This window comes from Pygoscelis adeliae, unplaced genomic scaffold, assembly GCF_000699105.1.
Source record: "Pygoscelis adeliae isolate BGI_AS28 unplaced genomic scaffold, ASM69910v1 Scaffold5, whole genome shotgun sequence".
In the NCBI taxonomy this organism is placed as follows: domain Eukaryota; kingdom Metazoa; phylum Chordata; class Aves; order Sphenisciformes; family Spheniscidae; genus Pygoscelis; species Pygoscelis adeliae.
In genome coordinates this window covers 966,074-981,872 of record NW_008824753.1, presented here as the reverse complement: position 1 = coordinate 981,872, position 15,799 = coordinate 966,074, and the positions used below count along the sequence as shown (strand labels likewise).

Sequence of the window (15,799 nt, the reverse complement as noted above, 5' to 3'; positions counted from 1 at the left end):
CTTTCATGCAAGAAGGACATGATATTGCATTTTGTATTGACAAGTAATATATTTTAGTATAAACATAATATTGGTTGTTTTGACAGTTTAGCTGCAAATTGAGTTTATCACGAAGTGGTTGGCAAGAGGTTTGAAAGACACAGTCTGAAGTTGGGGTGGTGGGTGGAAGGTAGATTAACAGCTGTAGTCTCTCTGTGGTTTTTTTTTTTTTGTTTTGTTATGTTGGCAAGAGGTTTGAAAGACACAGTCTGAAGTTGGGGTGGTGGGTGGAAGGTAGATTAACAGCTGTAGTCTCTCTGTGGTTGTTTTTTTTTTTGTATTGTTATAAAATGCAATTAGAGCGTCAGATGGATGTTCCTTCCCTTTTCTTACTCTGTGGCCAGGCGCTGAGATACGTTATCAGGCAGTGAATTTTGGCATGGGAAGGTGAAACAGAGCTTCACTCTTTTTCCTTTACTTATTTCAGAGTTAAACACTGTACATCAGGAGTAACAATAGGGTTTCCCCTTTCAGAAGAACAACAAAGTTGGTCATAGAAATATTGCTAATTTGAAGCTGAAACTCTTACTTGAAGGCTGTGGTCTTCCCGTGTCCTTTGCCTAGGGAAGTTGGTCTAAGCACTTGGTTTTCATGGGAAGTATCTCATTTACTTGGGAAATCTGTTTTAATTCTTTTTAGGAGTGTAACTTGAACATGAGTTGCTTCAAAAATTCTGTGCTACTAGCACATGTCGCTTTGGCTGGGTTTTAATTGCTGAAAATGGAATTGAACAAATTACAGAACCCAAGTTGGGTAATGTTGAAAGGCTTTCCTGGGTAGCTTCTCTGTAAGTGGTTGGTGAGACTGTTTGGTCCAGCTGCTCAGCCTGTTGTTGGGTAGAGAACATTTCAAAAGGCTTACCTAAGGGAGCATCATGCTCCCTTCTTTCCCCTTGAGCTTTGATAAGGACGAGCACGGTTCTCAGTCGGATGTTATTTGGAAGTCAGTGTGGTTAGTCTCCAGTCCTGCAAGCAGCTGTATGAAGCCAGTGACTGACCAATGCTCTGCAACCTAGCTTGTGCAGTTACACAGAAATCCTTATCACCAGTTGTCTTAATCATGTCAGGTATATGTGGGATGCAATGCGTTTATTCAACGTAACAAGGCATTACAGTTGACCTGTGTCTAGTCATGCAAAATAAAATGTTAATAAGTACCAGTAACGTTAATACTAGGTTTGCAGGAAACTGATGTTGTTTCCTGATTGCCTGTCTCCCCAGCACCACAATACTTCTCTCCTTTTTCTTTGCCACCATCAGTTTTGCATCTGCACATTTCTTGCAGCTTGGGTTCAAATGACAAGCAATACACCACACAGCAAGGGAAAAATGCTCACTTTTCTGAGCTTTTTTGAGCCTAAAGTGATCAAAATATCATCTGGAATTGAAGACCCTTATATAACTATCAGGTAGCATCGTTTCTCTGGAGTTCAGTAGAAGTAGGTATGTAGACTATAGTTTCAAGCTTAAGAAAATGTGTCCACCTTATGTAGCATGTGGATAGAGGTAAAAGGCTCTCTTCCCTTGGTAATGAGCACATTGTTTGAATTTTTTTTTCTTTTTTTCCTTTTCTTAAGGTATCACATGGAATGCCTTAATCCACCTCTGAGTGAAGTCCCTGTAGATGAATGGTTCTGTCCAGCCTGTGCCCCCATGGGTGTCAGTGCTGCTGCAGGTAAGGGTTTCGTGGTATCCATTCAAAGTAAATATTTTTCTCCTGACTTAGATGATGTGAAGCATGTGCTGTTTTGAAGAGATGTTTAACCCCTGGTTTTATCTGTTTTAAATAATTGTTTTGATAGGCATTCTCTCTTGAACCTAAAGAGTTGACTTGAACTCTTGACTGATAAGAGGATCTTGTTTATTAAGATTTTCATCTGCAGTTACTACCTGTGGAACTGCTTCTTATAAGCATTCTTTTACCTTCCTGAGGCAAGCCCAGCACCTTAGTGCAATTGCATTGTATTACATTGGAAAGATTTTATTAGTATCCTGACCTCAGATTGCCAAGGTAGCAGCAATTTCTGTTACCTAGAAAATCGTCTTTCTGTTTAACAGTCTGAAGCAGTGGTGCCTGTGCTCATTTCCTTTTGAGAGGATAATGTCTGCCTTTGGAGGTGATAGGTTTAAGAAAGGGAATACTGGGGTTTTTTTTGGTTGTTGGTTTTTTTTTTTTTTTTTTTTTTCCAAAATTCTTGAAAGGCTTTCACCTGTAGAAAGACAAGTGACCTGGGCATCTTTTCTTTCAAGATACAGATCATGTCAGTGAAGAAGAGGTTGCTGCCCTCATGGCTGATGTTATTCCTACCACCAGTAGGCTACGCCCTCATGTCCGAACCCGAGCTATAGCCAGAACTCGGCAGAGCGAACGAGTTAGGGCAACAGTGAACAGAAACCGGATAACAACAGCGCAACAAATTCAGGTATTTACGAGTATTTGCTAATGAGCCTCTAGAAGAACCTTTTGGAAGAGTTGAAATAAGTCCCCCCTTAAGTAGCTCAGTTGTCTGTGTTGACTGTCCATAGCACAATGGTTAGTAGTTGTGCAGTTCTTTTAAATTGAGATGTAGAACATGTGCAAATTGAGTGCAGCACATGATCAAGACTCTGTTTTGAAATCTTCCTTTCTTAATCTGCATTTTTGTCACCTCAGCTGTGAGCAAAATTGTATTTTTATTCCCAGTGACTGGTAATGCACAGTTTGTGCACCAGTTCTGCTTTTTAGCATGCTTTTTTGCGGAGACAGGGCATATTTATTTGACACTTGTGCATTTGCTTGTTTGTCCTCCTACCCCCTTTCCCATAGCGGTAGAACCTGTTGGCCACCTTCAGCCAAATTGAAGAGAAAAATTTAGTATTTTTAAGGTTTCTGTGTTTGTGAAAATCAGCCTGTTATTGAAAAAACCCAGATGCTAGTGTCCTCAATGATGTGGCAGTGTGAGTTCAACCACACTAACAGGTACCAGAGAATCTATGCAAGAAAGTATCCCTCAAATCCTTTACTCATTGAACTGTTTACTGAAGATGACTGCAGCAGAGATGTTTCTGGATGTTTCTGTTGGCTGGGATAATTAACCATCCTTTAGGTAATAATTAGTACGCTGCAAACTGAGAACTTTCAACCTTGGGGATCTCCTGCCTGCTTTGCCCTCTGGCTTTAGCTAAAGCACTCTACCTGTCACTTGCATAAATATAAAAAGCCTTAAATTGCACAGGAGCATATGGTGACTTAGTGTGGAAGCAGAGCTTGTAAATAACCTTCATGGGACTAGTGATACGTTAATTGGGTCTTCATTAATGCTGCTGTTGAATTTGGTAGAAACATGTGAAATCCTACAACTTTAGAAAGGAAGAGGAGGATCTGACTTGACATGGCGAAAATTGTTGGGCATGGTCAACCATGGGAATAGGTTGCTTGGACAGTTTTTGAAATCTCTATCTTTGGTGGCTTTCAGCACCTGCCTGAAGAAAGGCCTAACTACCTGGATTGAATTCAGTGTTGACCAGTGAAAGAAAGGTCAGACCCTTCTAAGGGACACCCCGAGATCCTGTCCAACCTGAATTACTCCATGATTCTACGAAAATAAACTTAGTTTCATCTGACTATTGTCAGCCATTTTGGTTTTGATTGTATTAAGCCAGTTTTTTTCCAAAGATAGGAAAATGCAGAAAAGAGGGAGAAGGGAAGAGTGGATAAAACTAAGTATTTCTTCAAGTCGGTCAGTTGGCTGTGGATTTCGGGTTGGGTCCGCTATAAAGGCTGTCCTTGGAGTGTGAAGTGTGGACTGGGAAAAGACTGAGCTGGCGGTAGGAGGTCTGGCAGATTAAGCTTGCCCTTGTAATCCAGTTGTAAAGGTCAGGTGAGAAAGAAAAAGGAAATGCACTTGAGATTGCGAAGTGCCTCAACTTCATGAGCTACACTTCTATGTTCTGTAACTTTAGGCAGAAGAAATAAAGGTGAATAAAGACAGGCTTAAGGGAAGCAAAACAAAATGCCAAAATCTGGGGGGAAAAGTGGAGGTTTTCCATTATCTTACCTTCCTGCTGGTTGGGAAGAACAGTCTACTGTTAATTAGCTCCCCGGAATTTACCTGTTGAATTTCTCTTCAAAATCATTGTAAGTGGGAGGAGAGAAACTTGTAGCACATCCCAAATGATCTGAATTACAGCAGTAAGTACAGTTTGAAATAGGTGTCATGAACGAAGATCTAGCTCACCTTAAGTTTTTTATCATGCTTTTTTCCCCTTGATTTAAGGACTTCCCAGAGTGTTTTAGCAGTCCTTAAATTCATGTTCTCCATGGTGGAGATCATCTTATTTCACTGCCAACCCCCCTGTCTCCAAACCCAGGCCTTTTAATTTCAACTTTAGAAGAATTAATAAAATAAAAAAACTTGATGAACAATTTGATGCATTGTTGTTAAGCAATTACATCTGAGTCGTCAGGGCTATATGTTGAAAAAAAGAACTGTAGAAGAGTATTGTTTGAGGTGGAAGGCTGTGCAAAGTAACTGCTAGTGCTTTTCTTTCTTTCCGTACTTGTTGTTTTAGCAATAGTGTGTAGCTGTCTCCTGCAGATGAGAGAGGTGGTGCCTGGGGACTTTACTGTTGCATAGTAGTGTAAGCCTGGGAGCCCAGTACTTCCCATTCAAGAAGCCATTCCTAGCTCCACTTCTCAATCTGTGGAGATTATTACAAACTATACCTAGAAAGGCACTATTACTTATTCCCTTTGTCTCTGAATAAAAGTGCATCTTATTCTATCTCATACCTTGAGTTGACTGAAGCTTAATTCCTCTGGTTAAGGAGTGTGTAAGCTCTTGTCCTCAAAGCATAGAGAGATGCTGATTTCAGATCCTTGGAAAGCTTTAGTATTCGGGGAAGCAGTTTGTTTTGCAATTCATCTGTTGTTCTGTGGGTGCCTAAACTAGTCATGGTTAACTAGATGCACTACTTTAGGTCCTTCTAGAAAAATAGATGTTTAGGCTAATGTTCAGGGCTTTCCTTACTCCATCCTGTTCTCCTCCAAATCAGAGAACCTTATGCCTTTATTGGCACCCATGATACTTAAAACAATGGCGTTCTAATAAAAATAGCTCAGTAAAATAGTTTGGAGTATGCATTAGTGATACTAACAGAGAAGCCTCGTGAAATTACTTCCATAGTAAGATGAATTGAAGTATATATTTCTGTTGGCGTATTCTATCTTCAAACATTTTGCAGTTTGAAGCTTCTTTGCCAGTGCAAGATACTGTAAAGCCATTCTCCTCTAGTGTTCGTGCCCCATATACATTTTGTAAATGTACAAGGATCTGATGCATATGCTTTGGTAGAAAGTAAGCACAGTGAATAATCTGTAACATCAGAGGCGTTTTTGCATCTACTACGCTCATATGAAACTTTATCAATTCTTGATGCATTGTAGTTGCTTGAAGAAAGGAGAGGGGGTAGGGAAGATGTCCCTGCCCATAGCAGGGGGGTTGGACTAGATGATCTTTAAAGGTCCCTTCCAACCCAAACCATTCTATGATTCTATGACATTTTAGGAACATGGTTGGTGTGGGCATGGCGAACTTAACATAGCTGTTGAAAGAAGCCTGCTCTTAACGTCTTTTCAACTGAAGGAAGGAACAAACCTGTGCTATGTTTGCTCAGGAAGGAGGCTTTGAGCTCACATTCTGAGGCTGGTGGTTCAGAATCCATATGCTTCAAATGTGTTTGTTTAAATGTGGTTGACCCTTGAGTATAGAGAGGAAGAGGAATTTGAACCTTGTAGGAGCAGCCCCTGCTTATCGCAATGAAGTGATGCTCTGGAGGAGGACTCTCACCTGCCATTTCAGTGAGTTACCTGGGGTGTGTGTTTGAAATGTTGCCTCTGGACATGTTTCACAGCATTAGGTAAATCTGACCTAAAGAATGAGGAGTTTAAGACAGGAGACCTGTACTGTGTTGGCTTTTCAGTCTTTGCTCATCGTACTTTGCTGCATGAGCCAGCGGTCAGTTAGGTGGATTTGGAAAAGTTCTTAAGTGAACTTTTTCATTAAGGAAATGTCAATCTCAGGGGTTGTTCTCATTTAAAGAGTCAGAGTTAGGCTAGCTGTGACTTGTAATACTGGGGGAGGCTGAAGAGCAAGGTCATGTTCTCCTTAATATGACAGTCAGTAGGTGAGAAAGGTGACATAATTGCTTAACTGGCAGCTTGGTGACATGAGTGCTTCTCATTCAAATCTCAAATCCATTCTTCATCAAATGTTTTTATAACTAACTTGTTGCTAACCTTTAGATGCCTGTATCGTGTAACTTCTGATCCCCCATGCAGCACGTGCCAAGGTACCTCATGTCCTCTCTTCTGGATGAAACAATTGAGGCAGTTGTAGCAGGCCTAAACACAGCCATCTACCAGCGTCCTCTTACACCACGGGCTCCTACTAGGCAGAAACGAAAAACAGGTAAGGGCATTGGACACCTTCCGTGGTTTCCACCTGCAAGAATAAAAGCTTTGGGAAGATAAGCCTGAATCATACAAAATACTCTAGATCATCTGTATGCTGCCACACCTGTGCAGCTACAGAAGTGTACCACATGCATTTTCTTCTTTCCCCATACCGCCTCTGCCCAGAAGTGTCTTGAAGGTTGCTTTTAAATAAATTCTAATGATTTTACTTTTTCTGCTCTGCTGTTTTATACTGTTGCAGCACACTGTAGGTCTCTCTGAGCTGCTTTGTGTGCCATGGGGGAATGAAAAAGGGAGTACAGCATAAAATGCACTGCCAGCACTTAGCCAGATACTTGGTTGTCTTTTGTCCCATCAGGTAGGAGGAAGAAAGTAGGAGGCAAAAAAAGAACTCAGACAAAATCTTCTGCTGGGAAGAAGAGTTCAGGGACACAGCTGAAGAGACGCAAGCGTCTGATAAAGAAAAGGGGGAAAAAGATGAGAGTAAGATCACATGTGAGTTTCTGCCAGTGTCAGTATCTGCCATTTTTCAGCCATCTGTAAAAGCACTGTAACGTGGGATTCAATGGAAAAAGTGCTGTCTTACAATGATAGCAAATAACTTTTTTCTGGTGGGAATATGTGCAGGATGTGTCCAGTGTACTCCAGAAAGATGCTGTACATGGAAGCAAATTGCAACTTCCAGGCAGGCCTGCTGGGTTTGCTGACAAATCCCGTTACCTGCACTGCAGGGATCACACTGTAAAGCTTGTCCTGCAGGCTTTGCATTATGCCTTGCCATTCGGCTGTAGTGTTTACTTGGTACTGATGCAAGCTCAGTTAAAATTGCCACCACCTACTCTTTTTAATAGGCTATGGATGTTTGTGTCTGTGTTGTTGCAAACCCAGTTAATCAGCCATAAGGGCTCTCAGAATCCCTTTCAATTGCGGATAGTGTTCTCATGTGAACTATACTGAACGCTCTGCACCGGCTTGACTTTTGTCCTCAGCTACCTTAACTAGAGTTCACATCCTACAGCCAGAAGTGTCCCTCCAGCCTTTAATAAGCAATTGACAATTTTGGATGACATTAAAGATTTTTAGAAACTTATCTGGTCACTTCAATCTGATACCTGCAGTCTCTGTATGCAGTGACATATAGGCCACAGTTAAAAGTTTAATAAATGCTATAAAATAAATATGGATAATAAATGCACACCACTTCTGCTACTGACAGTAGTAACCTGATGTCTATACTTAGCCTAAGTGAAGAATTTGGGGCTTTAAACCCAGGGTGCGTACCTGCCCTAACGTACAAATAACACAATCTCTTTATCTGTGCAGTTGAAAAATGAGGTTACTGCTCGCTCCCGTATTGCAAGAACTCTTGGTCTTGGCAAACCTGTGCGTGGGGCCTTGCTTCCTTCCATGTACAAACCAACAGAGCCCTCACTTGGTCTGATGAGAGCAGATATTGGTGCAGCTTCTCTGTCTGTGTTTGGAGATCCATATGAGTTGGATCCTTATGAAAGGTAAGATATCTCTGGATTGTGATCAGGGACCTGATAATTTCGCAAGTGTAGTGTTGTTTGTACCATGTGACTTTTTGCAGAGTGTAGATCTCGCATATGAAGACAGCTTTGGATACACAGCTCATAATAACACATTGACCTGTTCTTTCTTTCCTTCTTGGCCGAGTTGCTGAGCTCTTAAAGAATCAGCCTTCTTTAAAGAGGTTTGCTGAAATAATAAACCTTGTGAAAACCTTTAAGATCTGTGGTGTTATTCAAAGGCTAGAATCTGAAGGAGTCGGATCCTAATCAGTCATTTTCTATTTATTTTTTTTAAGTGAAGATAGCTAGCGTATTTGGTATACAATAAACAGTGACTTCACACAGAATTAAATGGACCCGTGGAATCTTCCATGTTTCTCCTTTTTCCATCTTCACTTTTCCAGACACTTCAAATTCAGGAGGAATCTTACTATGCCATAGTTTGTGTCACTCTTAAGCTTTGGATTTTGGGGAGGGGGCATCTGAAATATTGTTGGTGAAATTTAATTTTCCACTGAATAAGTCTTTTTGATCCTTACATAAAAGGAAATGACCCATTTAAATATTTTAAAAATAAAAATCTACATTTGAGTCTCTGCTGACTGAGTTACACTGTTCTATTTGTGTAGCCACAGAAAATAAGTATATTGCACAAATTATTTTTAATGTATCATGATAAAACAAATGATGCTCTCTAACCATATCTGTTCTAATAGTGTTATCTACTTCATCTATTTGACGTGAAAAACTTTTAGACAATTTCAGGGTTCGTGTGTGTGTGTTTTACCCACAGTAACGAAGAGGTTCCAGCAAATCCAGATTCACCAGTGAGTGCCAAAAGGAGAGTTCTCTCCCAGTCAGCACTGAGGTCTCATCGTCCTGTAGCTAGACCTATTTCTGTGGGACTTCCCAGGTAAAAATCCATCAAGTTATTTTATTATATTTTTCTTAATTGTCTAATGACCCTAACAAAAGAGCAAACTGGGTGATCATCCTGGTTTAACTCTTTTCTTACCCAAGTATTTTGAAAGAGAGTGTGTGCGCACGTGTGCGCATGCCTGCACATGTGTAGATAAATAACCACAGCATTTTATGCAAGAATTCTTTTTTTATGTTGAAGGACACACACTTGTTCTTTCATGATAGCTCTAACTATTGCACTGAAATTTCAGATTGGTATTTCCACCCTAATCTGGCTCTTCTTGCTTTCTGTTTCGGGATCATTTAGTAACCCCATTAGTATGTTTTAAATCCCAGTCTCATTAACCCTTAAAAAACTGCTTGCTTATTTGAGAGGACTGGGGAATTTAATTGTACATCCAGAGAAAGAGATGAGGGATGTACCCACCTCACCCAATTCCTCTGCCATTTGTTGGAGCTCAGAAAATTGAGAGAAAACTCTTTGTTTGATCCTGCAATTTAACAGTCGCTTTGCTGTCTGACAGTGACACAGCTGATGTCTGTGTGTGTGCAAATTGCGTGCCCCTGTGCCCACCAGGGCCAGGGAGCATTGCTGGGTGCCTCTCACTGGCAGCCACAGTGAGTTTTCGGGACTGGGGTGTAGGAGGCAGTGCAGAGGGGTAGGACACAGGGAGCAGGAGCATGACTAGAAGAAAAGGGATGGGGAAAACGACTGAGGCAGGTATCAGCCGAGTCACAGAAAACTGCAGAGCTGAGGGAGCTGAAGACTAGGAGAAATTGAGGGAGCTCAGCTTAAATGATTAAAGGTGTGAGAGGTTTACATGGCTGTCCTCTAATGCATCTGACTTATGGCAAAGGTTGGTTTCTCAGGATTAAGATAGTATATTTCTATGATAACTTGGAATATTTCTCTACCTTTCCCATCTCAATCCTGAAGGAAACCTTTCAGGAAGCTTTCCGTGTTCTCTGAGTTATTTGAGTAGCATTGTTTAGAAGGTGGAACTGATTAGCTGAAATTCAGCTCCTCTTCCAGGCTTGACTTGCCTGGACTACAGTGAGTTTCCTGGTCTGGCCTGGGCAGACAATTCTTTTAGCCTTTCCATTTTGTCTTTCTGTTGTATGTTATTACTGGTTTTTGGTGTGCATTATGTTTGGAAAGCTTGCTTTGTTGTCATACAGAAATGAAATGTAGCTCCCTCAAAGAGCTGGGTCTATTGGTCCCTTTTGAAGTTTTTTTTTAAAAAAAACAAACAAAACAAACCCCAAAATCCCACCAACACAAAAACAAAGAAAAACAAAAAAGCCATACCCCAACACCAAAACCACTCAAATCTTTTCAGTCCATATTTCAAGAACAGAGAACTTATAGTTAAACCATTTTCATAAGATGGAGTAATGCATAAAGGGGAGTGTTTGTGTTGTCCCATGTGTGGGAGCATTGCTGTTGTGAAAAGTGTAATTCCTCCTATGCCATGCTCTTAGCTACCCTACCAGTAGGCACCTATGTGTATTCTGACTGGTGCTGAACACTGGTTCAAGCTGCATCAATTTTTTTAGATAGCGGTGTAGGCCTGAGGAATACATTTGTGATCGTGATTTGGTGTGGGGAAGAGAGGCAGCTGGGATGGAAATATCTCTGAAGTGCTGAACAATGGTTTACGTTTCAAAAATGCATCTTAAATGCACTGGAAAGTTAATCTTGATACACAACACAGTGACCACCACTCTTAAATAAGATTAAAAGCATTTGCTTACCAAAGGTCTCTGGTATGTTTACATGCTTTCCTATCCTGTGGTGTTCCTGTGGAAAGTCAGTAAAAGCTTCTCCTTCTCTTTGTCAGAGGGAGATGGGACCTGAATGACTCTAGTGAAGCCAAAACTACAAGTGAACTTCCCTGGCTGACCTCTGTTTATGCCCTTGATTTTGGTTTCTTTTTGATGTAATGTGTGTGTGTATAGAACAAGTGCTGTAAGAGTAAAGGAAATATAACCCCTCTGAAACATGCAGAAGCAGTGTACCTGCCTTGAGTCCTGATCAAGAAGCAGAAGCTGCCCCTGTGCCTGATCTGTTGGGAAGTATCCTGTCTGGACAGAGCTTTCTCATGATGAGTAGTTCGGATGTGGTCATCAACAGAGATGGTTCACTGACAGCGAAGAAGGCAGGTAAGGGTTTGACACTTCATAGTGCAATTAGTCTCTTTGTTTCATCCATGCCCTGGTCCTACAGGCTGCATAGCTTCAAACATAGGGATATTCTTATTGAGCATTTGAATATGTAGGATAGATTTAGTAGTTGCCAGCAGTAATCCGTCTAATAAGATTCTTACATATGCTCTGAAATAGTGTTACTTGTCTCTGTTTTATTGCAGAGCTGAGGTGTTACTGGAGGATTTTGGTTTTAATAGGTAGTTTTCTTCTTTCAGAAGTACTGAACTGTAGTCTCATGTTTTGTTATAGAAAATGGAGGACTGGATAGAGCAGAGATAGCTTAGTACCCAATTCTTCTGGCATTTGTCATGCATTGCTGCCATGCCTGTGAACTGTACTTCGGTTTGAAGAGCAGTGATGAGGACCTTGTCAAGAAGTTTATTTGCAAAAGTAGAGCTCTAGAATACGTGCTAGCATCTTCAGCTGTGTCTTCCCTTGGCGTTGGTATTATTTGGAAAGAATCTCTTAAAATTGAAACTTAGAGCTTTATTCTTAAAATAAGTACCTATAACATCCCCTGTTATAGTAATTTTTATCAATCAGTGATTACAGGATAATAAACATGAATCTGGTGATAGCTACAGAACAGAATAATTTCTTTCCTAAACATTAGTGTTTACCTCAAAGATGCAGTTGTCTGGCATTAAACCTTGAGCATCTGACCAAAAGAACTATTGGACTGCCTTATTACTGTGTGGTATGTCTGCAAACCAAAGTGGAACTTAAAATAATTAGCTCAGTACTTCTTTTAATGTTGGGGGAAAATGTCCAGATATGTACTGAAAAGCTTAATTGTTTGCTTGTATGCCATAGCTCCACTTCATAGAAAATCAGCGAATGACTCGAGAATGGATGATGGTTCAGGACATAACACCCAAACAAGTACAGTGCACTCAGGGACCACAGCAAGCAGCTCCATTGCTGGACCTTCAGTTTCCTCGGGACTGAGTACTCGCACCAGACCCTCTTCCTCAAGCTTGTTTTCATTGCCTTTACCCTCACTGAGCAGGATTGAGCCTGCAGCAAACCTTGCACAGACTACATCAGAAAAGGCAACTGTAAAATCAGAATATTCAGTGGCACCCAGGTCTGTTCAGCCTCAGAATATAGCTACTCTGAGCAGGCATGGCTCCAAGTTAGATGAAATGCCCAGATTTAATGGAAACTCTAAAAACTTTGCACCCACTGACTCATCTTCAAAGCCCCTGAGCTGTAACCTGAATTCAGACTCAAAAGCTGTAACTGTGAGGCAGCCATTAAAACCACCTCCCAAGAGAATTGACATCTTTGAGCTTCCCAGGATACCAAAGATTAAAAAGGAAACCAGCAGCAAGCAGGTGGAGCCAGAACCCACAGGAAGCCAAAGCTGTGATATCCCCAGCTCCTGTATAACCCAGCTGACTGGCAGAGAGAGCACTAATCAGTCGGGAAAGGGTAGCAAGGTGGAAAGTCAGAAGTCAAATGTCAAGGAATCTCAGCAACAAACGCATGCAAGCGGGGTGTCTTTTTCTACCAATACAGGCGTGTATAGCAGTTCATCGCTGCTGGGCACTTCGAGGAGCAAAGGCCCAAGCTCTTTTGAGAGTTTTAAAATCAATATTCCTGGAAACGCAGGGCATCCCAGCAGACTGTCTAACCCAGGATTTTGTAACACCTTCCGCCCTGTGGATGACAAAGTGCAACAGAAAGAGAGTCCTTCACCTCTTCTCTCAGTTAAGAAAAAGCAGGTCAAAAGTGAAATATATGATCCCTTTGAGCCAACAGGATCGGACTCAAGTTCAGCAAGCAGCAGTCCTGAAAGGCTTGGCTCAGGGATCCCGCTAACTAATATTACCAGGACTATTTCCATTGAAAATCCAAAAGTTCAAACATTTCAAACAGTCCGTCGTTTCACCCCTTATGTGGTAGAAAATATATTTGGATCTGGGGCTGACTCTGACGTACCGTCTGGTAACTCAGAGTCTCATGATGACATGACAGTAGAAAGCAGGATTGTAGAACAGATCTCTGATACAGAGGAACAAGACAATATGGATGAGGAAGACTTTCTAAGCAGTCCTTGCACTTCATCTGCTGTTAAGCAAATTTCTAATGCAGAGTATTTAAAGGAGGAAAGCAGAGAGGGCCCTAATGTGTTCTTTAATGCTGAAGAATTGATTAGACCTAATATTAATGTGAAACTAGAACCAGATAGTCCCTCAAAGAATGATGGGCAGCAGAAAGTCCAAAAGGTAGAACAAACAGAGAGGCGATCGTGTTCCAGATCCTGTTCAAACTCCAGCTCCCGAAGCAAGAAGAAGATGAAAAGGAAAAAGGCACTTATCAAAGAGCGTAAGAGATCCCGATCAGGGTCTAGGGATAGAGCACACTCAAAGGACCGAAGCTCCAGATCTACCTCTTGGTCAGGTGGAGAAGAGTATAGCAAAACACACACATTGAAACCCAAGAGCAGGAGGTCTTCTACTGACCGTTCTAGCAGTCACGAACGATCTAAAAAAAAGAAAACGAAGGATAAAACCAAGGATAAAAAGGCAAAAATTTCTTGGTCTAGGGAGAGAAGGAAATCTAGGTCACGTTCAGGTAGTCCTGGAAGTACTTCTGAGTTTTATGAAAATAGGAAAAAGAAAAGACGGTCTCGATCAAGATCAAGATGGAGGGAACGTTCCCGGTCGAATAGCATTGAGAGGACTAAAAGGCGGAAACACAGGAGAGACAAAAGCTATGAGAGGTGTGATAAAGATAGTAGCTTGAGGTCAAGGGACAGAAAGAGATCGAGATCCAGGTCTCGGGAGAGGAGAAAGTGGAGGTCTCGGTCTCGGTCTGCATCTCGATCGCGGGAGCACAAGAGCAGCAAATCAAAGGAAAAAAGACCACAATCGAGATCACGTTCCAAAGAAAGAAAACACAGATCAAAGGAGACCTCGCTTCCTCCTCCACCAGAAAAGGATCAAAAGCCTCCAGTTGAAAACATGTCCAGGTGTCTGGAGCAACCCTATTCCTTCAAACAAGAGCCAAAGGAGGAGCTAGTACTAGAAGAGCTTTCCATAACCATCCAACCAAATGTCAAACTTGAGGAAATACAGTCTGAGACCCCTGTTCAACTGAGAGGGGCCCAAGAAACTATAAAGGTAGAGCCCATCTGTCAGGAAGTGACCAGTGAAACTGCATTCCCTGTGCCAGAGATCACAAACATTTGTGTTCCAATTGGCAATGTGGATTCTTTTGCTGAAACAGAATTAATGAGTAGCAGTGATCCAGCAGTGCTTGGTAGCTGTAGCAATACAAACCTTGAGATTACAGTTAAAATAGAAAATACTTCATTATGTCCCTCTCTGATGGAACCACCCCCAAAGAAGGAAGTTATCATGCACGCTCCGTCTGAGGCTGCACCAATTCAAAGCTCATCCAAAAGCAAAATAATAGATTGTGTGAAGGAGGTTAAAGATGAGTGCCTTGTGTCAAATGAGAAAATTGGTAACTTCAGTAAGCCTGAACTGGAGGTGGTACCTCAGGGTCCTGCATTGAAATCAAAAGCACCAGTGAAAAGAGTTACCTGGAATCTTCAAGAGGAAGAAAGTGGCACATTGTCTGCCGGAAAAGCTCCAAGTAAGTCTCTCTTTTGGAAAACAAACAGCAGTTGAAGCAGGCTGTATAAGGCTTAGGGTTTCGGTGCCTGGCTAAACCTGGTTGTAGTGTAACGGCTTTGTCATCTGAGCTGGCGTGATCCTGTGGTTTTCAATCCTGAGAGCTGGCGTTTTGCACTTGTTGAAATTGTGAGGTGAGTTGTGTTAATGAATCAGAGAGGACGTGCTGTCAGCACAGCTCAGCTACCCACCGGCAGCTTGTTTGGCTGTGAAGCGCGTATTGCAACCCAACTTCTGAACTGGCAGCCCGTGTTCCACCCTTTCTGCAGTTAACTAGAATGGTTGTTTTGCCTTCAGGATTTATAAATGCTTCTTGGAACCAAGGAGTGTGACAAATCACTGTAGCTCGCTCCTGTGAGCTCTGCTAAGCCAAAGCTGCTAGAAACAGTTTGGCTTGGGACCCTGTGCTATGTGTGTTGACAGGGTTGCTTGTGTGGTTCTCGTTGGTTACTCTCATGGAAACACAGTAAAAAGCAATTGCTCAAGGGGATGTTAAGTCCTCTATTATCAGAAGCTTTAAAATGTTGATGACTGCTAAACAAAATCCTTTTATATCTAGCTTTGTTGTTAGATCCTTTTTATTTTTTTCTTTTTTAAATATAATTGGCTTTGAATCTTTGACTCATTAGGTTTATTTTGTTCTTAAATGTTTTCTTTTCCTTCTCTTGGGGAACCTAGGGATGCCATTTTACAAACTTCAGCGAGCAAAAGAAGGGGCCTGGAAAGCAGAGGACTTGAACCAAACATTAAATCAGGTGCAGTTAAATGAGCCTCCTCCAACCAATTATATGATTCCTGAGCCTATGTTTCCTGATCTAGATTCCTCTCAGGTTGGTTCCTATGCTGGCACCCAAGTGTCATGGAAGGCATCTCACCTCATCTGTGCCCTCGTTGTGCAACACCCTCCTCTCATGGCAGAGTTCGCCTTCCTCTGCGTGTGGTACATTTCATATAGCCCATACACCTCAGCAATCCTCTAATCATTTAATCTCTCAGGTGGTC

At 41.6% G+C, this 15,799-nt stretch overlaps 1 protein-coding gene across 2 annotated transcripts in view; it reads left to right on the top strand.

Annotated features, from left to right (window-relative positions):
• PHRF1 (PHD and ring finger domains 1) overlaps positions 1-15,799 on the top strand; it is a 30,692-nt gene that overhangs the window by 10,593 nt on the left and 4,300 nt on the right. Inside the window, exons 6-14 of one of the 2 annotated variants that reach the window (XM_009323431.1) lie at positions 1,616-1,713; positions 2,289-2,461; positions 6,358-6,487; positions 6,851-6,987; positions 7,816-8,003; positions 8,818-8,937; positions 10,954-11,108; positions 11,967-14,759; positions 15,476-15,552. In XM_009323431.1, the coding sequence (XP_009321706.1) occupies positions 1,616-1,713; positions 2,289-2,461; positions 6,358-6,487; positions 6,851-6,987; positions 7,816-8,003; positions 8,818-8,937; positions 10,954-11,108; positions 11,967-14,759; positions 15,476-15,552 (3,871 nt within the window). Of the gene's footprint in view, positions 1-1,615; positions 1,714-2,288; positions 2,462-6,357; positions 6,488-6,850; positions 6,988-7,815; positions 8,004-8,817; positions 8,938-10,953; positions 11,109-11,966; positions 14,760-15,475; positions 15,628-15,799 lie in introns of both variants that reach the window. The other variant, XM_009323430.1, reaches the window with a different exon arrangement.